Genomic DNA, 26,387 nt, shown 5'->3' with positions numbered 1-26,387 from the left:
TTCCCGCAAGCGGTTCTATGGGTTGCCATAGACTTCAAGAGCGGAAGAAGAATGATAATAAATATAGCTGCAAGCAGCAATTACGGGGCCAAGCACAAAAACGGCACAAGAAGCCAGCCAACATGGCTGGGAGCATCAGACCAACAGCAGCAGTGAGCAATTAGAAAAAAAGTTATTAACATTTTTGTCAATTTTGTTATAACTTTTGACCACAAGGTGGCGCTGGTCCGAAACTTCTCAGGCTCCTTCAGTGCATTGTCCTGATGACCCATACCAAATTTATGAATTTTGGTCAAACCCATCAGAAGTTATAAGCAAAAATAGCTATTTTTCATATCTCCACTCCAGTAGGTGGCGCTACGCCGAAACACTCTATGATGCCTCAGGTCATGCTTGTGATGACACGTACCAAGTTTGATCTGAATATGATAAAGCATTGCAGAGATACAGCTTCAAGAGTCATTTTTGCATCATATCTCAAATTGTTTGCTCTGGTATACGAAAACGGTTTGACATATCGACTTGAAATCCATAACTTTTTGTCGACATGGTCTGAAGATGACACGGTTCAATTTTGGTGAAAATCGGAGCAACGGTCTAGGAGGAGTTCGAAAAAGTAGGTTTTTAAAGAAAAACAATATGGCGGACAGGAAGTTCAGCTTACTATGGCAAACTTGATATCTATGTTCTCAGCATGACCCACAGAATCTACTGAGATCAGTTTCATTACAATCGGTTAATATAGTCAAAAGTTATTAGCATTTTTGTAAATTTTGTTATAACTTTTGACCACAAGGTGGCGCTGGTCCGAAACTTCTTAAGCTCATTCAGGACATTATGCTGATGACCCATACCGAGTTTCATAATGATACGCTAATGCGTTCGTAAAATACAGCATTTTAGCACAAAATTCAAAATGGCTGACAGCTGAAATGGCCAATATGGGAAAATTGGATATCGTTCGACTCAAGATGATGCCCCAAATCTAACGAGACCAAATTCATGATTTTTGGCCAAACCCATCAGAAGTTATAAGCAAAAATAGCCATTTATCATATCTCCGCATCACTAGGTGGCGCTGCGCCGAAACACTGCATGTTGCCTCAGGTCATGCTTGTGATGCCATGTACCAAGTTTGGTCTGAATACGATAAAGCGTTGCGGAGATACAGCCTTATGTCTATTTTCGCAAGCACTACATACAATTTGTTTGTGTGTTTTTCGAAAACGGTTTGAGGAATCGACTTGAATTCCATAACTTTCTGTCGGCATGGTCTGAAGATGATGTGGTTCAATTTTCGTGAAAATCGGAGTAGCGGCCTAGGAGGAGTTCGAAAAAGTACGTTTTTCAGAAAATTCAAAATGGCGGAAACATTTTCATGACGGAAAATGACGTCATAGGGTCCAATCGATTCGTCTTGACCCAAGAAATCAGAGGAAAAAAGAATTTTGTTTCTAGCCCTTACGGTTCAAAAGTTATTAACATAAACATAAGTGCAACTTTGGACAGCTGGTGGCGCTAGAGGGATTGAGTTAGAGACTCCAAATTTGCTATGGGCATAGTTCAGACTGTCCTCTAACTGTGTGCCAAATTTCACAACTTTCCCGCAAGCGGTTCTATGGGCTGCCATAGACTTCAAGAGCGGAAGAAGAAACGGAAGAAGAATAATAATAAGCGTACGGAACGCCAACAGATACAATAGGTGCCTAAGCACCTTCGGTGCTTGGCCCCTAAATATAGCTGCAAGCAGCAATTACGGGGCCAAGCACAAAAACGGCACAAGGAGCCAGCCAACATGGCTGGGAGCATCAGACCAACAGCAGCAGTGAGCAATTAGAAAAAAAAGTTATTAGCATTTTTGTCAATTTTGTTATAACTTTTGACCACAAGGTGGCGCTGGTCCAAAACTACTCAGGCTCCGTCAGGGCATTGTCCTGATGACCCATACCAAATTTATGAATTTTTGTCGAACCCATCAGAAGTTACAAGCAAAAATAGCCATTTTTCATATTTCCCCTCCAGTAGGTGGCGCTGCGCCGAAACACTGTATATTGCCTCAGGTCATGCTTGTGATGACACGTACCAAGTTTGGTCTGAATATGTCAAAGCATTGTAGAGATACAGCTTCAAGAGTAATTTTTGCATCATGCCTCAAATTCTTTGCTCCGGTATACGAAAATGGTTTGACTTATCGACTTGAAATCCATAACTTTTTGTCGGCATGGTCTGAAGATGATATGGTTCAATTTTGGTGAAAATCGGAGCAACGGTCTAGGAGGAGTTCGAAAAAGTAGGTTTTCAAAGTAAAACGATATGGCGGACAGGAAGTTCAGCTGACTATGGCAAATTTGTAATCTATGTTCTCAGCATGACCCAAGGAATCTATTGAGACCAGTTTCATTACAATCGGTTAATATAGTCAAAAGTTATTAGCATTTTTGTAAATTTCGTTATAACTTTTGACCACAAGGTGGCGCAGTGCTGAAACTTCTCATGCTCCTTCAGGGCTTTGTCCTGATGACCCATACCGAGTTTCGTAACGATACGCTAATGCGTTCGTAAAATACAGCATTTTAGCACAAAATTCAAAATGGCCGACAGCTAAAATGGCCAATATGGGAAAATTGGATATTATTCGACTCGGCATGATGCCCCAAATCCAAGGAGACCAAATTTATGATTTTTGGACAAACCCATAAGAAGTTATAAGCAAAAATAGCCATTTTTCATATCTCCGCACCAGTAGGTGGCACTGCGCCGAAACACTGCATGGTGCCTCAGGTCATGCTTGTGATGACATATACCAAGTTTGGTCTGAATATGATAAAGTGTTGCAGAGATACAGCCTTACTTCTATTTTCGGAGGCGCTACGTACAATTCGTTCGTGTGTTTTTTGAAAACGGTTTGAGCAATCGACTTGAATTCCATAACTTTTTGTCAGCATGATCTGAAGATGATCTGGTTCAATTTTCGTGAAAATCGGAGTAACGGCCTAGGAGGAGTTCGAAAAAGTAGGTTTTTCAGAAAATTCAAAATGGCGGAAAAATTTTCATGACGGAAAATGACGTCATAGGGTGCAATCTATTCGACTTGAGCCAAGGAATCAGAGGAAAAAATAATTTTGTTTCTAGCCCTTATGGTTCAAAAGTTATTAACATAAACATAAGTGCAAATTTGGACAGCTGGTGGCGCTAGAGGGATTGAGTTAGAGACTCCAAATTTGCTATGAACATAGGTCAGACTGTCCTCTAACTGTGTGCCAAATTTCATAACTTTCCCGCAAACGGTTCTATGGGCTGCCATAGACTTCAAGAGCGGAAGAAGAAGAAGAAGAAGAAGAATAATAAGCGTACGGAACGCCAACAATAACAATAGGTGCCTAAGCACCTTCGGTGCTTGGCCCCTAATAATAATAATAAAAAAAAAAGAACGCCAACAATAACAATAGGTGCCTCCGCACCTTCGGTGCTTGGCCCCTAAATATAGCTGCAAGCAGCAATTACGGGGCCAAGCAAAAAAGGCACAACAAGACAGCCAAGATGGCAGGGAGCATCAGACCAGCCGAAACAGTAAGCAATTAAAGACCTATTAGGATCATTTTAGGCAAAAGAGCTGAAAAATGATATATTCAGTCAATAATAAAGATTTAATGGTTTATCACTTTGACTAATAGGTGGCGCTGTGACAAAATTAACGTGGTATGGTCAGAGTGAGGTAACAATGACACTCGCTAAGGATATGACTCCCGTGAAAATAAGTCAACCAGATCAAAAGTTATAAGCATATGAAAAAAACACTAGGTGGCGCTGGTTTGAAACTTCTCAGGCTCCTTCGGGACCTTGTGCTGATGACTCATACCGAGTTTCGTAACAATACGCTAATGCTTTCATAAAATACAGCATTTTTGCACAAAATTCAAAATGGCCGACAGCCAAAATGGCTAATATGGGAAAATTGGATATCATTCGACTCGGCATGATGCCCCTAATCTAACAAGACCAAATTTATGATTTTTGGACAAACATATTTGAAGCTATAAGCAAAAATAATGGCTATTTTGACTTTTCTGAATCTCCAGACCAGTAGGTGGTGTTGCGACGAAACTCAGCATGTAGGCTCTGGTCTTGCTTGGGATGATTTGTACGAAGTTTGGTGTAAATATGATAAATCATTGCAGAGATACAGCCATGAGTCCAAACTGGGTGCTCTGCGTTAAATTAATTTGCGTGTTTTTTGAGAATGGTTGAGTTTATCAAAAAGCTTTTGATAACTTTTTGCCAGAATGGTCTAAAGATGATCTGGTTCAATTTTCATGATAATCAGACCAACAGCCTAGGACGAGTTTGAAAAAGTAGGTTTTTCGCAAAATTCAAAATGGCGGACAAACCATAAGTCGAAACCTAGCGTGTTAGGTATCGTTAGACTCAGCAGGGATTCAGGAGTCTAAGATCATGACTATTTTGAAAATAAGTCGACCACACTCATAGTGATAAGCATTTGAATATTTGATTTTACCACTAGGTGGCGCTGGTGCGAAACTTCTCAGGCTCGTTCAGGGCATCGTACTGATGACCCATATCGAGTTTTGTGATGATATGCTAATGTGTTCGTAAAATACAGCATTTTTGCACAAAATTTAAAATGGTCGACGACCAAAATGGCTGATATGGTAATAATGGTTATCATTCGACTCGGCATGATGCCCCTAATCTAACAAGACCAAAGTTATGATTTTTGGACAAACCTATCTGAAGCTGCAAGCAAAAATAACCATTTTTTGTATATCCAAACCAGTAGGTGGCGTTATGACAAAACTCAGCATGTAGGCTCTGGTCTTGCTTGGGATGATATGTATGAGGTTTGGTCTGAATATGATAAAGCATTGCAGAGATACAGCCATGAGTCCAAATTGGGTGCTCTACGTAAAATTAATTTGCGTGTTATTTGAGAATGGTTTGATTTACCAAAAAGCTTTTGATAACTTTTTGCCAGAATGGACTGAAGATGATCTGATTTGATTTTCATGACAATCAAATGAAGCGTCTAGGACGAGTTCGAAAAAGTAGGTTTTTCGCAAAATTCAACATGGCGGACAAACCATATTTCGAAACCTAACATGTTTGGTATCGTTGGACTCAGCAGGGATTCAGGAGTCTAAGGACATGACTCTTTTGAAAACAAGTCGACCACAGTCAAAGTGATAAGCATTTGAATATTTGATTTTACCACTAGGTGGCACTGGTGTGAAACTTCTCAGGCTGGTTCAGGGCATCATGCTGATGACCCATACCGAGTTTTGTGACGATACGCTGATGCGTTCATAAAATACAGCATTTTAGCACACAATTCAAAATGGCCGACGTCCAAAATGGCTGAAATGGTAATAATGGTTATCATTCGACTCGGCATGATGCCCCGAATCTAACAAGACCAAAGTTATGATTCTTGGACAAAACCTATCTGAAGCTGCAAGCAAAAATAATCATTTTTTGTATATCCAAACCAGTAGGTGGCGCTGCACCAAAACTCAGCATGTAGGCTCTGGTCTTGCTTGGGATGATATGTATGAACTTTTGTCTGAATATGATAAAGCATTGCAGAGATACAGCCATGAGTCCAAATTGGGTGCTCTATGTTAAATTAATTTGCGTGTTATTTGAGAATGGTTTGATTTACCAAAAAGCTTTTGATAACTTTTTGCCAGAATGGACTGAAGATGATCTGGTTTGATTTTCATGACAATCAAATGAACCGTCTAGGACGAGTTCGAAAAAGTAGGTTTTTCGCAAAATTCAACATGGCGGACAAACCATATTTCGAAACCTAACATGTTGGTATCGTTGGACTCAGCAGGGATTCAGGAGTCTAAGGACATGACTCTTTTGAAAACAAGTCGACTACAGTCAAAGTGATAAGCATTTGAATATTTGATTTTACCACTAGGTGGCGCTGGTGCGAAACTTCTCAGGCTGGTTCAGGGCATCATGCTGATGACCCATACCGAGTTTTGTGACGATACGCTGATGCGTTCATAAAATACAGCATTTTAGCACAAAATTCAAAATGGCCGACGGCCAAAATGGCTGATATGGTAATAATGGTTATCATTCGACTCGGCATGATACCCTGAATCTGACGTGACCACATTTATGATTTCTGGACAAACCATTCAGAAGTTATTAGCCAAAATAGCCATTTTTCGTATCTCCGGACCAGTAGGTGGCACTGCACTGAAACACTGCATGTTTGCTTGCTTAAAATATTTTATGCAAGCAAAAATAATCATTTTTTGTATATCCAAAGCAGTAGGTGGCGCTGCGCCAAAACTCAGCATGTAGGCTCTGGTCTTGCTTGGGATGATATGTATGAACTTTGGTCTGAATATGATAAAGCATTGCAGAGATACAGCCATGAGTCCAAATTGGGTGCTCTACGTTAAATTAATTTGCGTGTTATTTGAGAATGGCTTGATTTACCGAAAAGCTTTTGATAACTTTTTGCCAGAATGGACTGAAGATGATCTGGTTTGATTTTCATGACAATCAAATGAAGCGTCTAGGACGAGTTCGAAAAAGTAGGTTTTTCGCAAAATTCAACATGGCGGACAAACCATATTTCGAAACCTAACATGTTCGGTATCGTTGGACTCAGCAGGGATTCGGGAGTCTAAGGACATGACTCTTTTGAAAACAAGTCGACCACAGTCAAAGTGATAAGCATTTGAATATTTGATTTTACCACTAGGTGGCGCTGGTGCGAAACTTCTCAGGCTGGTTCAGGGCATCATGCTGATGACCCATACCGAGTTTTGTGACGATACGCTGATGCGTTCATAAAATACAGCATTTTAGCACAAAATTCAAAATGGCCGACGGCCAAAATGGCTGATATGGTAATAATGGTTATCATTCGACTCGGCATGATACCCTGAATCTGACGTGACCACATTTATGATTTCTGGACAAACCATTCAGAAGTTATTAGCCAAAATATCCATTTTTCGTATCTCCGGACCAGTAGGTGGCACTGCACTGAAACACTGCATGTTGGCTTAAGTCATGCTTGTGATGACATGTATTAAGTTTGGTCAAAATACGATAAATCATTTTGGAGATATAGCCTTAAGTGTGATTTTGCGAGCTTTCGGTCGAATTAGTTTGTGCCCTATTCGAGAACAGATGGATCTATCGAAAAGCTTTTGATAACTTTTTGCAGTCATGGTCTGAAGATGATCTGGTCCAATTTTTGTGAAAATCGGAGTAACGCCCTAGGAGGAGTTCGAAAAAGTAGGTTATTCGGAAAATTCAAAATGGCGGTAAAATTTTTCATGACGGAAAATGACGTCATATAGTGCAATCGATTCGTCTTGACCCAAGGAATCAGAGGAAAAAAGAATTTTGTTTCTAGCCCTTATGGTTCAAAAGTTATTAACATAAACATAAGTGCAACTTTGGACAGCTGGTGGCGCTAGAGGGATTGAGTTAGAGACTCCAAATTGGCTATGGACACAGTTCAGACTGTCGTCTAACTGTGTGTCAAATTTCACAACTTTTTACCATACGGTTCTATGGGCTGCCATAGACTCCAAGAGCGGAAGAATAATAATAATAAGAAAACTAACAATAACAATAGGTGCCTAAGCACCTTCGGTGCTTGGCCCCTAATAATAAGAAAACTAACAATAACAATAGGTGCCTAAGCACCTTCGGTGCTTGGCCCCTAAATATAGCTGCAAGCAGCAATTACGGGGCCAAGCACAAAAACGGCACAAGAAGCCAGCCAACATGGCTGTGAGCATCAGACCAAATGCAACAGTGAGCAATTAAAGACCTATTAAGATCATTTTAGGCAAAAGAGATGAAAAATGATAAAAAATGAGGATTTACTGTTTCATCACTTTCGACCAATAGGTGGCGCTGTGACCAAATTAATGTGGTATGGTCAGAGTGAGGTGACAATGACACTTGCAAAGTTTGGTGTCAATATGTCAAAGCATTGCAGAGATACAGCTTCAAGAGTCATTTTTGCATCATGCCTCAAATTCTTTGCTCCGGTATACGAAAACGGTTTGACGTATCGACTTGAAATCCATAACTTTTTGTCGACATGGTCTGAAGATGATAAGGTTCGATTTTGGTGAAAATCGGAGCAACGGTCTAGGAGGAGTTCGAAAAAGTAGGTTTTTAAAGAAAAACAATATGGCGGACAGGAAGTTCAGCCGACTATGGCAAATTTGATATCTATGTTCTCAGCATGACCCAAGGAATCTACTGAGACAAGTTCCATTACAATCGGTAAATATAGTCAAAAGTTATTAGCATTTTTGTAAATTTTGTTATAACTTTTGACCACAAGGTGGCGCAGTGCTGAACCTTCTCAGGCTCCTTCAGGGCATTGTCCTGATGACTCATACCAAGTTTCGTAACGATACGCTAATGCGTTCGTAAAATACAGCATTTTAGCACAAAATTCAAAATGGCCGACGGCCCAAATGTCCGATATGGGAAAATTGCATATCATTTGACTCAGCATGATGCCCTGAATCCAACGAGACCAAATTTAGAAGTTATAAGCAAAAATATCAATTTTCAATGTCTCCGGACCAGTAGGTGGCGCTGCACCGAAACACTGCATGATGACTCAGGTCATGCTTGTTATGACATGTAGGAAGTTTGGTCTGAATACGATAAAGTGTTGCGGAGATACAGCCTCACTTCTATTTTCGCAAGCACTACATACAATTCGTTTGTGTGTTTTTCGAAAATGGTTTGAGGAATCAACTTGAATTCCATAACTTTTTGTCGGCATGGTCTGAAGATGATCTGGTTCAATTTTCGTGAAAATCGGAGTAACGGCCTAGGAGGAGTTCGAAAAAGTAGGTTTTTCAGAAAATTCAAAATGGCGGAAAAATTTTCATGACGGAAAATGGGTACATTTGAATCAGCATGTCCCAAGGAATCAGAGTAAAAAAGAATTTTGTTTCTAGCCCTTAGGGTTCAAAAGTTATTAGCATAAACATAAGTGCAAATTTGGACAGCTGGTGGCGCTAGAGGGATTCAGTTAGAGACTCCAAATTTGCTATGGACAAAGGTCAGACTGTCCTCTAACTGTGTGCCAAATTTCACAACTTTCCTGCAAGCGGTTCTATGGGCTGCCATAGACTTCAAGAGCGGAAGAAGAAGAAGAAGAAGAATCAAAAATAAAAAGAACGCCAACAAATACAATAGGTTCCTAAGCACCTTCGGTGCTTGGCCCCTAATTAAATTAACATTTTTCTAAAAAGCATTTCGGAGCATTACTTAAGAGACTTTAAAAGACATGAGAGCTGATATTCTGCAGTTTGTGTCACTGGGTAGTGCACTCGAAATCGAAGCGAAAGCGAAATCGAAGAATGAACTGGTGTGGTGTGACATCATTTCAAACAAAATCTGGCCAAAATGAAGTTTGTTTTGTGTTCTTTTCAGGAGTTTGCCTTTCGAACTTCCATTGGTCCGTGGTGATGAAGTAACACAAGGTAGGTGTGGCTCTGAGGCTTCGCCCTCTTCAAGATGGAAATGTCAGGGTTCTGTCACTTCAGTCTTGTTTATTTCTTGGTTTTGTGACAGAGCTCTGACACTCCCGTTCTTGTCGTGTTTTTGTGTGAACGTACGGTCTCGAGTGTTCTCGGGGCTGTGCGCTCTCTTGTCTGCGTGCCTTGTTTCATGTTGGGAGCGTGGCGTTCGGATCCCGGCACTCGTGTCTAGTTTGGTTTCGGTTTTGTGTCGGGATTCGGACACTCGCGCTCCCAGTCCTGTCTTTATTGTGAGCGCACGGTTTGTGTGTACTTTCACTTGCCGTGCGCTCTTGTCTCATGTTTTGTGTAGCACGCGGTGATTTCCACCTGCCGCGTGCTTTCATGTTGTGTTTTTGTCTTGTGTTGTCTTAGCACGCAGTCTGTGTTTCACGGGCTGCGTGCTTCCATGTTGTCTTGTTTTGTGTGAACACGTGGCTTATGAGTTTTCATAGTCACGTGTTCATGTCTCGTCTTGTGTAAGCACATGGCTTGTGATTTGTCTTCATTGGCCATGTGCTTGTGTCTTTGTTTTGTTTTGTGTGAGCACATGGCTTGTCATGTGTTTCTTTGTGCCATGTGCTCTCATGTCTATTGTTTTGACCCCGCCCACCTTGTTACCTCATTATTGGTTGATTTGCCCCACCTGTCCTCCCTCGTTACCTGCCTTGTTTGCTCTCCTATTTATTCTCCTTGTGTTTGCAGTCCTGTGCTGGTTCGTTGTCGTAATTTCCTGTCTTTGTATGTCGTTTATTCTCTGGTGTTCCATGAGTCAAGCCAAGTCAAGTCGAGTCCTGTTTGTCAAGTCTGTTTTTCCCCCACGGGGTAGTTTTTGTTGTCTTGTTTTGTTTTATTTTTATTATTAATAAAGCCCTTCCTTTCCTGCAATTGAGTCCTCGCTCTTTCCCTTCCTGAAACCTGACAGGAAATCTTCTCTGGTTCATTTCTCTGTTCTGTCTGTCGTGAACACTGGAGAGCCGCTTTATAGTAGAAACTGAAGTTGTAACTCTAATGGAAAGAGATGCTGACACTGTTTTTCATATTTAATAATGTAAAGCTGCTGCTTTAAAGCAATCCATTGTATAAGGTTCTGTATAAATAAAGGTAATGTGACTGGAATTGCAGAGTTGGTGCAAACATCCACATCACTAGGATCAGATGGTTTCTTAACTACTGTTTTCTCACTGCTGTCAGTATTCTTGTGTATTTATTTTGTTTTTGAGAGGAAAGCGCACAGCACATATTTACATATTCATCTATCATCTATCAACATCTTTTTAACCCTAAGCATAGAATGAAAAAGAAATTGAGTGTATCAGGGGCTTGAGAGACATCATTCTTCTGTCATTATTCATTGTGAAGCAATAAACATCTAAGGTCATGAACAAGCTGAACATCTGGGATTATGGATCAGGTTACTGAGATTATTGATTATTATTGAGAAAGGGAACTGTCGGTGGGTAGGATGAATTCAAAGATCATCAGAGCTGATTATAAGGATCAATACCAATTACAATCACTGGGGTTATTATCTAAATTACAGATCCTCGTTTGCAGACAGGATGATTATAGAGCTTATCCTTCAGTTTTATGATCTGAGCTGATTATAATGACAGTTATCATAGTTATTATCTAGATTACAGTTGCCTGTTGGCAGGCGGGATGATTATAAAGATGAGAATTACCTGCTGGCAGGTACAGCGATGACCAGAAGATTTGATCCTTCCTTCCAGTAGCCCACATGAACCAACTGCTGCTTGAGCCACAGAGAGGAACTGTGGGAGAAACAGAGGACATGTGACATGATATACGGCATTAAAACTATAGTAAAATGCAAAAGACAGAGCAGGACTTAAAATGAACTAGTAAAGGCAAAAAGACAGAAGCTTGACCATTTACAGCACCTACACTATATACTTCCTTCATACACTACTGTTCAAAAGTTTGGGGTCAGTAAGATTTTTCTTTTTTTTTTTTTTTTTTAAAGAAATTAATACTTTTATTCAGTAAGAAGAATGCATTAAATGTATCAAGTAAGGACATTTGTAATGTTACATAAGATTTCTATTTCAAATAAATGCTGTTCTTTTGAACTTTCAAAGAATCCTAAAAAAACAAAAATATTAAGCAGCACAACAGTTTTCAGTATTGATAATCATAAATGTTTCTTGAACAGCAAATCAGCATATTACAATGATTTCTGAAGGATCATGTGACACTGAAGACTGAAAATTCAGCTTTGATCACAGGAATAAATTTGATTTTAAAATTTATTCAAATAGAAAACAGCTATTTTAAATTGTAATAATATTTAATTTTTTTTTTTTTTGATCAAATCCCAGCGTCTCACCTGACTATCTGTCCACCTGTGACGTTCTCCAGCATGTCACAGAGTGTCAGGAAAATCCCTCTTACCGCCTTCAGCTGGGCTGAAGCCTCAGACACCGGATACCGGTACAAAATCTCCTGCTGTACAGAGGAAACACACTTCAGTAACGCAAGCTCATTTTACTGCATTTATGCATGATCACACTATCATATAAATGCTTTTATGAACTTTATTTGAAACTCACTTTGCTTAAATGGAGAGCAAAAGTGTCTCCTTAGTCAATAATGTCACAAAATAAGCAGAAAACACAGCTAGGAAATAACTAATTAAAAATAGTACACACTTAACAGTGTTGCTATTGTTAACTAAAACTAATAAAAATCATTTTCAGTGAAATAAAATAAAATATAAATAATGAAAACCTTAAAAAACTTGTTACTTTGGCAACAAACTGAAATTAAATAAATTCAATTTACTTTCATTTAAAATTTAAATTATAAATTATATATATATATATATATATATATATATATATATATATATATATATATAATTTATATTATAAATTTAATTTTAATTTTACTTCCTTAAAACTTGTTCCTACTCTTATCCTGAATGATTCATCAGTGCATTTCAAATGATTTTCCTTCTTACTCTTCCAATTCCCTTCTTATTTTCATTTTCTTTCTTAAAAATGTCTTTAAAATCCATTCACATTGTCTTTAAATTACGAGTAGCTCGCAGCTCATAACTTTGCCAAAAACCACATTTCCCCATGAGGAATGGCCATTCTTCTCAACGGCAGTATGAGATAGTCTGAGGTTTATCTGCAGGAGGGAATGAAGGGGAGGGATGTTTCCTTTGTCATTTTAATTAGTATTCTGAGCAGGAACACTTCAAGCTGGCAATGCTTTCAGACCACGTGCATTTGAGTTTGTGTGAGAAATGCGTTCTTATGCCTGTCTTAAACCCACAAGCCTTCAACCTCAAGCTACACACACACACAGCAGACACACACACACACACACACACACACACACACACACATCTTATCTCTTCAGCGTATTCCTTACACTTTAAAAGCTCAAGTCAGCATTCAGAGGTGGTCGTTGCTGTCTTTACAGCAGCACTGTGGCCTGTGGTTTGGAGCACCGAGAGCTGCAGCGCATAAAAACACACATTATAAATGCTCAAACTCACATTAGAGCTCCACACAGTATCAATCACTGCAGGCAGAAAGAGGTTTTTAAGTGAGTCGGATTGCAAGCACGCTTCTCACAGCGAAGATTTAACACCGTAAATAAACTACTTTAACCTATCAGCACCTGGAGGGATGCATTTACAAAAGCTGTTTCGATGTATTCAAAACTTCAACCTGACAGTAACCGACAGTAGGCCAAAAACAAATGTAAATCTTTGTAAAGCGTGTACGACTAGGTCAGGATTCCTCATTCCTGCAGAGTTTAGTTTAACTGTGCTCAAACACACCTGGCTGTAATTTTCAAGTAAGCCCAACAACTCTGATTAGTCGATTCAAATCTGTTCAGTATTAGTTGAATCTAAATTTTTCAGCAAAGTGGCCTACAGGACCAGAAATTAAGAACCCTGCACTAAGTGAATCATTTACCTGTCAAGAACATGTCAGTCATATTTCATTCTAAAATCAAATGTCCAAAAAATTAGGGAAAATATTTAAATATTATTGCAATTTACAATATCATATTTTTTAATATTATAATATTTTACTGTATTACAGGAATAATGGGACTATACATAAACAAAATATATATTTGAAAATTATATATCCTATTACAGTGATGAAATGTTGGTGATTATGAAATAAATTCTATAGGTAAAATATAATTTTTGTTGGTTTTTGTTATTTTGATCTAGAGATGTTCTTTGTGAAATCCACCCTGCATTTCCGACAATCCTAACTTTTAATGGAAATTTTGCTTCTCTTTATGAATTGAGCGATTCAAGTCTTTAAAATGAAAACCTTCCAAAGTCCTGATGGGCGGTTTTCCTTTCTGTTGGGAACGCGGCGTCTCGCTGTGAATTATTCAGCCAGGCGAAGGCGAGCTTTTCCCTCTCTTCTCCTGTTTCCTGACGTCAAGCTGATGGCTATAAATACGAGCGACTGTTAGCGGTACAGCAGAGCCATTCATGCTCATTTCTGGCAGCTCGGCACTGACTGATTTAACGGGGGGAAACTCTTTTGGACGGCGAAATCATGTTAACGGATTAAGCACTGAAAAAATCCACACACAGCTGTTTTAGCTTTCCCCAATTTTCACAAGCTGAAAATAATATTTGTAATGCAATCAATCGGTGGAGAGTCTCTGAACATTTTGTTCCTCCTCTGAATCAGACTGACCTCCTCCTGCTGCGACTCAGAGTCCAGTTTGAGTGAGAGGTACATCACAATGTGTGGTACGTGTGCGATAGACATCTGGAGCTCGACTGTATCCTCCCCCCACAGCAGTCGGACCAGCTGACTGACCGGAGGAGGCGGTTTCGGCCTCGAGTCCGGGCTGCTCCCAACGGGACAGACAGTCTCCAGAGTTAACCTCACCTGAGAAAAAACACAGAAAGAATTAGAAATAAATACGAATGATAACATGAAAACACCAACTATACAATCTTATCAAGTTGCTTACACTCAAAGTTCTTAAAATAAAGCCCAATGTACTGCTTTAATATGAAGGAATTTTCCGTATTGATTTTTCATAGGTGTCTTATCCATATTTTGAATTGCTTTGCTTTGCATTGTGTTGTGTTTTAGGGTTTAATGAATACCAGTAAACTACCACAGTGAAATTACCACAGTGGTTGACCAATCACAACACACTGGTCCAGCCAACCAATCAGAGCACACTGCGATTTTGGGAAGCAGGGGCTTCATAGAGACAGGAACTAAACAGAGCGTTACTAACAGACTGGGAAAAGAGGAGCTGTAATAATGTGAAAAAGAATGTGTTTTTTGAACATTCAAGAATGCAACCCTCTTCTAGTAGACTCCCAAAAACAAAATCAAGACTTTGAAAAAGGGCATAATTTGGAATATTACATAATAGTGATATAGAACTTTCTTAATTTGCCTACTTTGTGCATCTGTTTGTTAAGCAAACTGAAAAGATTATATATAATTACAGCTAAAGCAAGTTGTGTATATGTGCTGAGATTGAAGGAAATACTACAGAAGAGAACACTAAGGTTGACTGACACGGGGCGTTGGCACTTGATGGAGGGCGTGTCTGAAGCTTGGAGCTGTCATAGTGACAAAAGCCAATCACATTGCTTCCAGCTTGGACCACAGCACAACCCAAACAAGCTGGTCTCTGACACCTCCTTTCAGGCTTCATCCCTCCGGTATGTACATGTATAAAGACTGATCAAAGAACTGGGTGATTACTAGGGCTGGGAAAATAAATTGATATATCGCAAATCGAGAAAATCTGGATCGATTCTCTCTCGAATCGATTCTGAGCTTAGATTTTAACAGCAGAAAGTACAGTGTGCTTTAGAAACAGCCGTACTCTGCTTGCTTCCAATTCCTTAAACACACCACTTAAACCTTCTATAAAATAAGCAAATCAAAAAGTTCGAAAAGGTTGAAGCGAATTACAAGGGTGTAATTATCAAGTTACAAGGGTGTTTGCAGTGGACTGTTTACATCAGGGGTGCACAACCCCGTTCCTGGAGATCTACCTTCCTGCAGAGTTCAGCTTCAGCCCTGATCAACACACCTGTCTGTGATTATCAAGTGCTCCTGAAGATCTTAATGAGCTGATGCAGGTGTGTTTTATCAGGGTTGGAGCTAAACTTTGCAGGTAGGTAGATCTCCAGGAACAGGGTTGGGCACCCCTGGTTTACATTAATCTCGCATCATAAAAGCATTCAGAGGTGAAAGTACATTCTCAGACTCAGCTGAATGCACGAATGCTCTTCTTCATGAGCATTTGAGTGTGCTGTTAAAAACTAGCCTAGAGTGCTATCGGCTGATAAAAACTAAGCTCGGAATCGATTTAAGAGAGAATCGCGATGCATTCGGAAAATCTCAGAATCGATCCACAAATCGAGAAGCATCGATTTATTGTCGCAGCCATAGGGTGCTTCTCAATATCCCTCCTTGTTTCCTCGCTCCTCCGTCCTCCATCCTATGACCCGGAAATTGATCGAGCTCAGCCATCTTGAAGGACATCTCAATGGACTATATGCATGGGTTACTTCCTGGTTGTCGTTAGGCCAGCTCGGGCACTTCCGGTGAACTGTTAGCTGTTCATTCTGTAGTCGTTGTACATTGACACAAAACCATCTATGGTTGACTTTTTAATGTTGTATTTATATTTTAATGCAGTTATTACATTTACCTAATTTGCCAATAAACCAGTTTTATTGATTGCAATAAAGACGAAGCTATTGGGACTGTTTAAAAATGCCGTGTCTGTAATTAGACACACACACACATTTTTTCCCCAGCACTTTAAATGTTATTTTTAATGCGATGACCACAAACATAATTTGTTCATCCTTTTGAGATTGTCCCCATTGTAAAACCGAACGTTTAAAAATGTAGGAAATTTAACATTTGATAAAAAACACTTATTTAAAAATAAAAAAGACAGTAATTAGCACTTTAACCAGCAGGTGGCGACAAAGTAGCATTTATTTGCGCACATATCAGCCATTTCCTCTAAACGTTTTTCACTTCGTTTTGAATAAATATTAAACATTATAAAATAACTAGGTTTGAAAAAACATTTTGTCAATGTGAAGTATGAAATACTCACAAAATCTTATGAAAAACAATAACTTTTATTGTGAATTAATTACACAGAAAGCGAGCACCACGCTCTCCCTTTGTAATCACAGCAGATGTCAGTCAGAGCAGCGCAAGATCAATGATTTCAGCACACTTGTGAAAACACACATTTTATTCAATTAATCTAACTAAAGTGCACAATAAATATTTAATTTTTGAAGCTTTTTTTCACATAAAAGTGTGAAAACTAATGGTCGAATTGAATTTAGCCGAGGAGGAACATTGAGGTAACTTACGTCTTTATTTATTTATTTTATAAGCTGTCTTACGTTTGAATAACTAAATTAATGCTATGCCACACTATTTAAGTGACTATATTCTGATTATAAACTAAGTATTACACTACTGATGCTCAACACACCAGCAAATGACATCTCACCAGAAGTTATCGAGCTGGCTTATTAATGCGGAAGTTCTAAAGAACGCTCCGTGCATATAGTCCATTCTCTAATTGCACCGCGAGGAGGTGAGGATCGAGGAGTGAGGAGGCTTCCCGAGGAGTTATGAGCGAGGAGGATACACAGGTGCATCCTTCGCGGAAGTCTTTCTCCTCGAGAAACATGACGCACGCATAAATTCTCCTCCCCCTTCATATATGTCACAATAATTTAAATGTATGCTTTACTTTTGCAGTTTAAATAAACTTTACATCTCGCATATTTCAACGGGGCATCTTGTTTTATTAAGTTGGCTTGAAAAAGCCAACATATTGTTATGCTATTTTTTTCTGAGACTAAAATTTTAGACTCTAACTCCTCCTAGAGCTTTAACTCTACAAACTCCACAGTCTGAAGGTCTGACCCGAGTTGCTATATCTTTTCTAACTGATCGGACTTACGGTTTTCCTAAAAATGACTGTTAAAGCTCGGAAAAATCCCATTGACTTTCATTGACAGAATGTTCAAATGAGCCAAGACTTTCAAATTCCAACTGTCAAAATTCAAATTTAAACTACGGAAGCCCATTAGACTCAAAAACTCAATTAGACTCAAATGTCATTCTATGTACTATTTCTAATCCATTGAAACTCATTCAAACTCATTAACTCATCTATCTATCTATCTATCTATCTATCTATCTATCTATCTATCTATCTATCTATCTATCTATCTAAACTCTTTCAAACTCATAAACTCATCTATATATCTATCTATCTCAAACTCATCTATCTATCTATCTATCTATCTATCTATCTCAAACTCATCTATCTATCTATCTATCTATCTATCTCAAACTCATCTATCTATCTATCTATCTATCATCAAACTAAATCTATTTATCTATGATCAACTCTCATAGCAACCACCCATAACACCATGGCAACCGCATAACAACCACACAAATCACCCTGGCATCATCCTAGCAACCAGCCCGGGTACATTAGCAACCGCATAGCAACACCTTAGCAACCACCCCGAGTACCCTAGCAACCACGTAGCAACACCATAGCAACCACCTGAGTACCCTAGCAACCGCTTAGCAACACCTTAGCAACTACCCCGAGTACCCTAGCAACCGCATAGCAACAACTTAGCAACCACCCCAAGTACCTTAGCAACCGCATAGCAACACCTTAGCAACCACCCCGAATACCTTAGCAACTGCATAGCAACTACCTAGCAACCAACCAGATTACCATAGCAACCGCATAGCAACACCCGAGTACCCTAGCAACCGCATAGCAACACCTTAGCAACCACCCCGAGTACCCTAGCAACCGCGTAGCAACACCATAGCAACCACCCGAGTACCCTAGCAACCACTTAGCAACACCCTAGCAACCACCCCGAGTACCCTAGCAACCGCATAGCAACAACTTAGCAACCACCAAGTACCTTAGCAACCGCATAGCAACACCTTAGCAACCACCCCGAATACCTTAACAACCACATAGCAACACCCTAGCAACCACCCAGAACACCGTAGCAACACTATAGCAACCACCCTGAGTACCCTAGCAACCGCATAGCAACACCCTAGCAACCACCCAGAACACCTTAGCAACACCATAGCAACCACCCTGAGTACCCTAGCAACCGCATATCAACACCCAAGCAACCACCCCGAGTACCCTAGCAACCGCATATCAACACCCTAGCAACCACCCCGAGTACCCTATCTATCTATCTATCTATCTATCTATCTATCTATCTATCTATCTATCTATCAAACTAAATATATCTAATAAAACAAACTTTCAAACTTCAAACATTTAAAACTATTTCAAACTTTCTGGACCGGCTTTTTCAAGCTAACTTAAAGTTTGTCTTCAAACTTTTTTTATCTAGTTAATATTTACTGTATTTTTTTAAATAACCAAACGTTATCAACATATGGGTAGATCCCTCGAGTGCAGCTGATGCCGCTTTGAAGTGATGCTAAAGGGAGTGAGGATATATCATTACACTTGATTCAATTATTCCTCCGTCCTCGCGTCTTTTCCTTGTGTCCTTCCCTCGCATCCTGAAAGGGTGGAGCTAAGACGCAAGGAAAGGAAGCAAGGAAAGGAAACGAGGATGCCCAAATAAGAATTGAGAAGCACCCATAGTGATTACTCACCACAATGATGAACTTTTCCTCTATTTTGATGTTCCTCTATTTTTTGGTGCTGCATGAATGCAATTGGCTAGCATCTGCACTAGGGCATTTGCATAAAGGCAATCTGATTGGCTGACGCCTGCATTGGCGCTTGAAAAGTTTAACATTTTTCAACTTTTGCCACAAGCAACGCCAGTGACGTGACCCAACGGAACCCACAATTCAGTTCGGCAACGCATGACATCACCCCTTCAAAGTAAATGAGAAGGGTTAACAGCAACGCCCCTTGTTAATCAGCCATAATGGTGACTAGCCATAACAAATACTATAAGACTTCTTTCAAAAACAATAAGAAAAATCAAACTGGCCCAAACGTTTGAATGCTAGTGTACAAATATTTCAACTCACACGTATGATTTATGATTTAAGTTGAGCTCCAAAGTCAGCCCAGGACTTCTGCTAAAAAAACTGTAACTTTCTAAGATTGTACAAATCAAATAAAGCACACTCTGAGATCAATTAAAGCAACAGCGCCCATCTGTGAGTTAACAGCACACAGAAAGCAGCATTTTCACTCCCACTCAGCTGTTTAACATGCAGAACAGAAACACACAAATGTTTAGCTGACCGCGAGCAGCTGGACTGCAGTGCTGAGCTGGAGTCTGTCGGGCAGGACGCCACAGCGAGAGGAAAAACGAGCCTGTTATTAGGGGATATGGAAGACTGCCGCTTCCACAGTGAACTCAGTTACAGATCACATAGAGATATTATATCATCATACATTACGGCCAATGCTAGTTCTTCTAGGTTCTACTATTATCAGTTGTGGTTTATAATACCTGGAGAAATCTATCAGATAGCATTCCCAAACTCAATGATTGTTGCTTGACTGCCTGACACTTGATGTAAGTATTATTGTTTATTTATATGTGCTTCCAAAAACATATAATACTTAATATTTAAAAAACAAAATATATATGTATATAAATGTATATATATATATATATATATATATATATATTATACTTACACTAAACATCCAGTTTGGGGTCAGTAAGATTTTTTAATGCTTTCAAAAGAAGTCTCTTATACTTACCAAGGCTGCATTTATTTGATAAAACTACAGTAAAAACAGTAATATTTAGAGCTGCACTATTCTGGATGAAATGAGAATCATGATTTTTTGGGTTTCAAATAGAGATCACGATTCTGAATATAAAACTAAATAAAATAACATGTAATTTACTAGAGGTTCTGACAAAATATCAATTGCTGGACTCTAATTGCTGGAAAAATGTTTAATTAATTTGAAGGAATTATTTAAAAAAAAAATGGTTTTGAATGAATTCAATGACTCATTAATAAATACTTCTTTCATTACTGGATGAATCAGTGTTTTTGATCGAATCTTTTGAATGAATGATTCAATGACAAATACATTTTTTAACAGCCACTTGTCACACTTTACGCTAGTGGCATAAGATGTAATTGATTCAACCGTTATTTGAAGCACCAAGTTTGTTTCAAAAGGTGGTTTGCTCTATTTTGATCGCTATCATAGACATTAGCATTTATATCCTAACTTTATACTTTTATCTCAGTACTTCTGTGATAAATTGAATATTTGTAACACAGAAATAACTACTGTGTGGTTCAAAACTGCTCTCTCTGGCTCATCTGGCGAATCGTTGTCATTAACAAAATAAGATCACGTGGGTGTTTGAATCAAGATCACAATCATTTTTCGATTAATCGTGCAGCTAATATTGTGAAATATTATAACCATTTAAAATAACTGTTTTCTATTTTAATATTTTTAAAGTGTAATTTATTTATGTAATTTTCAGCATCATTACTCCAGTCTTCAGTGTCACATGATCCTTCAGAAATCATTCTAATATGCTGATTTGCTGCTCACAAAACATTTCTGATTATTGTCAATGTTGAAAACAGTTGTGCTGCTTCATATTTTTGTAGAAGCTGTAAAACTTTTTTTTTCAGGATTATTTGATGAACAGAAGGTTCAAAAGAACTCCATTTATTTAAATATAATATCTTTACTGTCACGTTTGATCAATTTAATGCATCACTGATGAATAAAAGTATTAAGTTCTTTAAAAAAATCTTAATGATCCCATACTGGTGTCAATGTCCAAAGAAGGACCGCTACCAGTGGGACATGATGGTTTTGTTTCTGTGGCGTGGTTACTCTAAGCATTTAAAATCAACAATCACGCCATGCTTACCTTATAATTTCATAAATCACCAGCCGAGATGCAGCTCATTTTAAAATCTTGGCAAGCTTCAGGAAACCTCACAACAGCACAGTTCCTCTACCCTAATATCATAATAGCCTTGCCTGTCCTTTTCTGTCCTATGTTGTAATTTGCTATCGGTTCTCGTCCTTTAATCACTTTCTCCCTCTCTCTTCTCCACAGGATAATGGCTCTTTTCCTGTGGCCTACAAAAACAAGCGTTACCGTAACCGCCGTCGCTGCCGGGGCGACAGAACTCTGTAATTTCAACATTCCATCCTCTTCCAGGCAACTGAGAGAACAAAACCAGCTTGAGAAGTGATCAAACGAAAAGCATTCTCAGAGAGAAGAAGTTTCTAGATGTAGTTACAAAATCACGTGGCTGCAAATCATCTGTATTTTCTATGAGAGGTGCATGCTTGTGCAAAACTTGTCTCCCATGATGCTACAAAAAAACCTTTTTAATTAGTCTTTTTGGAAATGATTATGGAAATTAAAAACCGTTGTGCTACTTAATATTTTTGCAGAAACCATGATACATTTTTTTCAAGATTCTTTGATTAAAGTTCAAAAGAACACATTTATTTGAAATAGAAATCTTTTGTAATATAATATATTTTTTTTATTGCCACTTTTGATCAACTTAATGCATCCTTGCTGAATGAAAATTTGTACAAAAATCTTACAAACCCCAAACTTTTGAATGGTGGTATATATTCAAGATCTATAAAAACAAGTCTTAACATTTCATGCAGTGTTACTTCTCAAAATGAGATTTTAGATATTTTTACTTGTTAAGGCATTCTGGATGGTTGCTCACAAGCCCAAGTCTCCATGATATTCTAGTCTCTAGACATCACTTGGTCACTCCATTAAATGTTAAGATTTTCTGATTGCTTAGTTACAGCACACCTCTCATTCATGACTGTAGTATAATTTGTGTTGGGCGAGGTGCATGCCAAGTTTAATAGCTGGAGTTAGGACTTTGTTCAAATCACTGATGATTTAAACGTGCATTTCTATGTGAAGAAAATGTGATTCTTAAATGCTCTTATTTTCAAAGAAGTTTAGTGGTCTTTTGAAACATGCCTTCAGACTCCATACAGCTTCTGGGTTTGGGGTTTTGATGAAGTGTTTTGGGTTGAGATCAGTCGTAGTAGCTATTGTGGCCATAAATGGAAACTTTTTGCAAATGTAGAGTTGAAAACTACTTAACTTTACTAACAATTTGGAACAAACAACAGCCTCACTAACCCAAAGAACTCAGCAGCAGCTTACAACATGAGGAAACATCAAAGCTGAATGCACACCGACAGTCAATTTGTCTTGTTTATGACAAGATTACCACCAATATTTCCCAAATTAAGTTTAACTCTTAACAATTTGCACAATCATTTGTTAATGTAGAAAATATTGTTGGAATGGAGGGTTTTCAAAAAAAGAGCATTTACTCACAGGCCAAGAGGCACAGACCAAAAACCAAAACCAATTTTAGAAAGTGCTCATCTGAAAACATTATGTCTTGTTAAAAAAAAAGTCTCATTTCAAGGCAGTTAAGTCAAATTAATCCCTTAAAAATAGACTTCAGTTCCCAAAACATGGAGTTGCCCTTATGTGCTCTCAGCGTTTGTGAGTTTATGGGAGGTCTGAGAGCAAGAAAAGCTGAGCTTTTTTCTTATAAGTGGTGAAAAGAGAGATTTCTCAGCTTTCATCCTTATATTTACCTCAGGGTTGAACTGTTTGACTGCTGCAAAGAGCAAAATAAACATTATGAGACAAAGATTTGTTCATTTTCATTGTTCAAGCTTTGCCTGTTTCAACAGTTTAAGCATTTAGACTTAAGACTTAGGGCGTTTTCACACTTGGTTTCTTTGGAGCATTTGTTTCAAAAGCTGGCTCGTTTTCTCCCTTAGTTCTATTTGTTTAGGCACACATGACAATCGCACTCAAATCTATACCAAAAAAATCAGTCTGAGATTGCCTGAACAAGGTGGTCTCGGTCCGATTGAAAACAACTCTGGAGAGGTTCGCCTGTGGTGAGAAAGCAATCCAACCCAACATACCAACAAACCAGAAAGGCTGTATCACAATGTATAATAGGTAATTATGTATGTTGTGTGAAAAGCAAATGCCTCTCAAAATGAATCGTGGGTTAACCTGAAACAAAGATGAAGTGTAATGACCAATTGAAATTTGGTCAGGCATTTTTGAACTGTCCAAAACACATCAAAATACAGAAGTTTACAAGGTGTTTAGCGAGAGAAGCTCTCAAAGAGATGGGCTTCAATTGTCTTATCCTGACAGATGACAGCTATAAGAGGAATCCCAGAACATAAACAGGTGCGCTCTGACTAGTCAGAGGACATTTTACTCGCACATGGCTTATATTCACAACTTTTGGTCCATTTAGAAATATTGCCTTGTAAAAAGTGAACCGAACCAAGAACAAATTGCAACATTGTAACAACTTTAATCCCTGTTTTGGTACAAAGCAAACGATCTACAGATTGTAAAACGTCCTGAGATGCACTTCAGTAGGAAAAAGACATTGGGTGGTCCATGACATTCGAAATGCTCTCCATCCACACTAGCATCTTCCAGCGTTTTCCAAATGTTTCTCGTCTACACTGAAAAGACGGAAAATGTTTAAATCATCTTACTCCGCATACATGAAACAGAATAAAAGCTGATACCGAAAGACCATACGTAATCATTGTCGTAATCATGGACATGGTCAGCAACAATACTCAGGTAGGCTGTGGTGTTTAAACAATGCTCAATCAGTACTAAGGTCAGGTGCCAAAAGTGTGCCAAGAAAATATCCACCACACCATTACACCACCACCAGCCTGAACCGTTGATACAAGGCAGGATAGATCAATTCTATCCAATGTTAATTACGCCAAATACGCCTTGCAGAAGAAATCAAGCCTCATCAGACCAGATAAAGTTTTTCCAATCTTCTACTGTCCAATTTTGCTAAGCCTGTGTGAATTGTAGCCTCAGTTTCCTGTTCTTAGCTGATCTGCTTCAAGGTTGGATGTGTTGTGTGTTCAGAGATGCTCTTCTGCAGACCTCGGTTTGTAACGAATACTTATTTGAGTTACTGTTGCCTTTCTAATGCAAACGTAGCCAAAAATGCATACTTACCTGTGTGGGGCCCGGTATACAGGACAAAACTCTCTCAATGTTTTCTGAGGTGACTTCCACATCGTCCACAGCAACCAGGGCGTCACCTACAGAAAGCATGAAAGATATTCTCCTCAAAGTTCACAAACATCTGCTCATTGTCGCCTGATTCCTGAGTGTGCAAACAGTTTTGGTAAACTGTATTTTTACCATAAGATAAAAAACAAATGCACATCAAACAGCACCTCCACCTGCCTTTGGTAGATTTGCACACTTTCCTCTTTGTGGCATGCAAAGATTTTCCTTGGTTATTTCAGATAAACGGTCTAATTGCTTTAGTATGGATGGGCGTTTGAGAAACAATCGTAAAAAGCTGCTGGGGAAAGAGTTTTCAGGGTAATGTAACCCGTTTGGAATTTCTTTGGTCTGTCTCTGGGAGAGAGTGACTGTGGGTTCCCCTCGAATATCGTTTTAGTACATCAACAGAAAAATATTCACTGTAAATATGGCTGAAAATCGAAAAAACAGCTTTTTTGTTACTTCCAATCATGATTTCATAACCAAATGTGCTGGGAATATAAAACTAAAGTGTTTTACAGGCAGTTGTAAGAAAGAATATAAATAAAACCAACCACAAGACCAAGCCACAGCTTGACTTATCAGTTTCATTATATTAACCAGACTGTTCTGAAGAAAATGTGAGTGGCGTTAGCCTGGGCAAAACTCACCAGGTGTTCTGAATGGCTGTTAATGCATTGCTATGCCATTGCTAGGATGGTTTTGAATGGTTGCTACAACACCACTGCTGAAATTTTTCTCCTTAAAACTGCAGTGAACCAAAGACAGTCTCAAAAACACAGTTTTGAAATTTTCCCTGTATTTTACGTCACAAATATGTTCTAACTTTAGCTCTGTAACCCTTATTAGCTTTAGCATATTATTAACTATGCTGCGAAGCAGGTGGGTCTCAAGAGAAGCCAGGTTATCACAGAATATTTTTCTGTTGATGTGAAAAATCCGGTACATTTAGCAATATAGCGGGTGAATGATGTACACAACGTATATTACAGTGTTATTATGAACTATATGCCTTTCTCTACTTATGTTCTAAGTTGTTCAAAGCGTTTCTAAGGATGCTGATTTTTAGAAAGCAGCTGTCTGACTCTGAAGAACGGGAACATGGTTTGTGTAATATTAACAACACATCATTAGCTGTTTGATAACGTAGTCAAGCCAAAGGCTAATCATATTAATTACTGTTATGTGTCCGATGTTGTAGAGAGCGTTACATAAAACGCATTACCATTCTGATACATTGACTTGTAGACGAGCCTGTATAATTCGCTTTTCCTCTTCTTCTGAATCAGTTGCTGGTTCAAACATATATGGCTGAATTAAACCAGTATTTCCACTTGCCATTGTGCAGCGTTTACTACAGCAAAGTTGAGCGAATGGATCAGGTATTCTAAGCTAGTGTGAGTGAGTGGAGGCGGAGACTAATTTGCTTATTTATGAATCAACATATACTAAATGAAGCAAGGGTGTAGAGTTACATTCAAGCTATTTTAAGGCATGCAGAAATTATTTTCACAGGATAAAACATTTAAATATGTCATTTTGTTGAACAAAGATGAGTTTTAAGGGATAAAATTATTGACTATGGCGGGACTTTAAGCAGTGTTTTCAACATTTTTAAAGGTGCCCTAGAACGTTCTTTCACAAGATGTAATATAAGTCTAAGATGTCCCCTGAATGTGTCT

The 26,387-nt window shown here is 38.7% G+C and overlaps 1 protein-coding gene across 4 annotated transcripts in view; it reads right to left on the bottom strand.

Annotated features, from left to right (window-relative positions):
- Positions 1 to 9,234: 9,234 nt before the first annotated feature.
- The window catches only part of LOC125262025 (protein inturned-like), a 35,556-nt gene continuing 18,403 nt past the window's right edge, over positions 9,235 to 26,387 (bottom strand). The window contains exons 3-6 of one of the 4 annotated variants that reach the window (XM_048180574.1): positions 24,649 to 24,734; positions 14,258 to 14,455; positions 11,902 to 12,020; positions 9,235 to 11,326 (exon numbers count right to left, since the gene is read on the bottom strand). In XM_048180574.1, coding sequence (XP_048036531.1) covers positions 11,233 to 11,326; positions 11,902 to 12,020; positions 14,258 to 14,455; positions 24,649 to 24,734 — 497 coding nt within the window. In that variant the 3' untranslated portion in view covers positions 9,235 to 11,232. Of the gene's footprint in view, positions 11,327 to 11,901; positions 12,021 to 12,929; positions 13,039 to 14,257; positions 14,456 to 24,648; positions 24,735 to 26,387 lie in introns of those variants that run through there. The other 3 variants (XM_048180573.1, XM_048180572.1, XM_048180575.1) reach the window with 3 other exon arrangements.

Source organism: Megalobrama amblycephala, unplaced genomic scaffold (assembly GCF_018812025.1).
Source record: "Megalobrama amblycephala isolate DHTTF-2021 unplaced genomic scaffold, ASM1881202v1 scaffold555, whole genome shotgun sequence".
In the NCBI taxonomy this organism is placed as follows: domain Eukaryota; kingdom Metazoa; phylum Chordata; class Actinopteri; order Cypriniformes; family Xenocyprididae; genus Megalobrama; species Megalobrama amblycephala.
The sequence above is the reverse complement of the archived record's forward strand: the minus strand, read 5'-3'. Positions and strand labels throughout refer to the sequence as shown.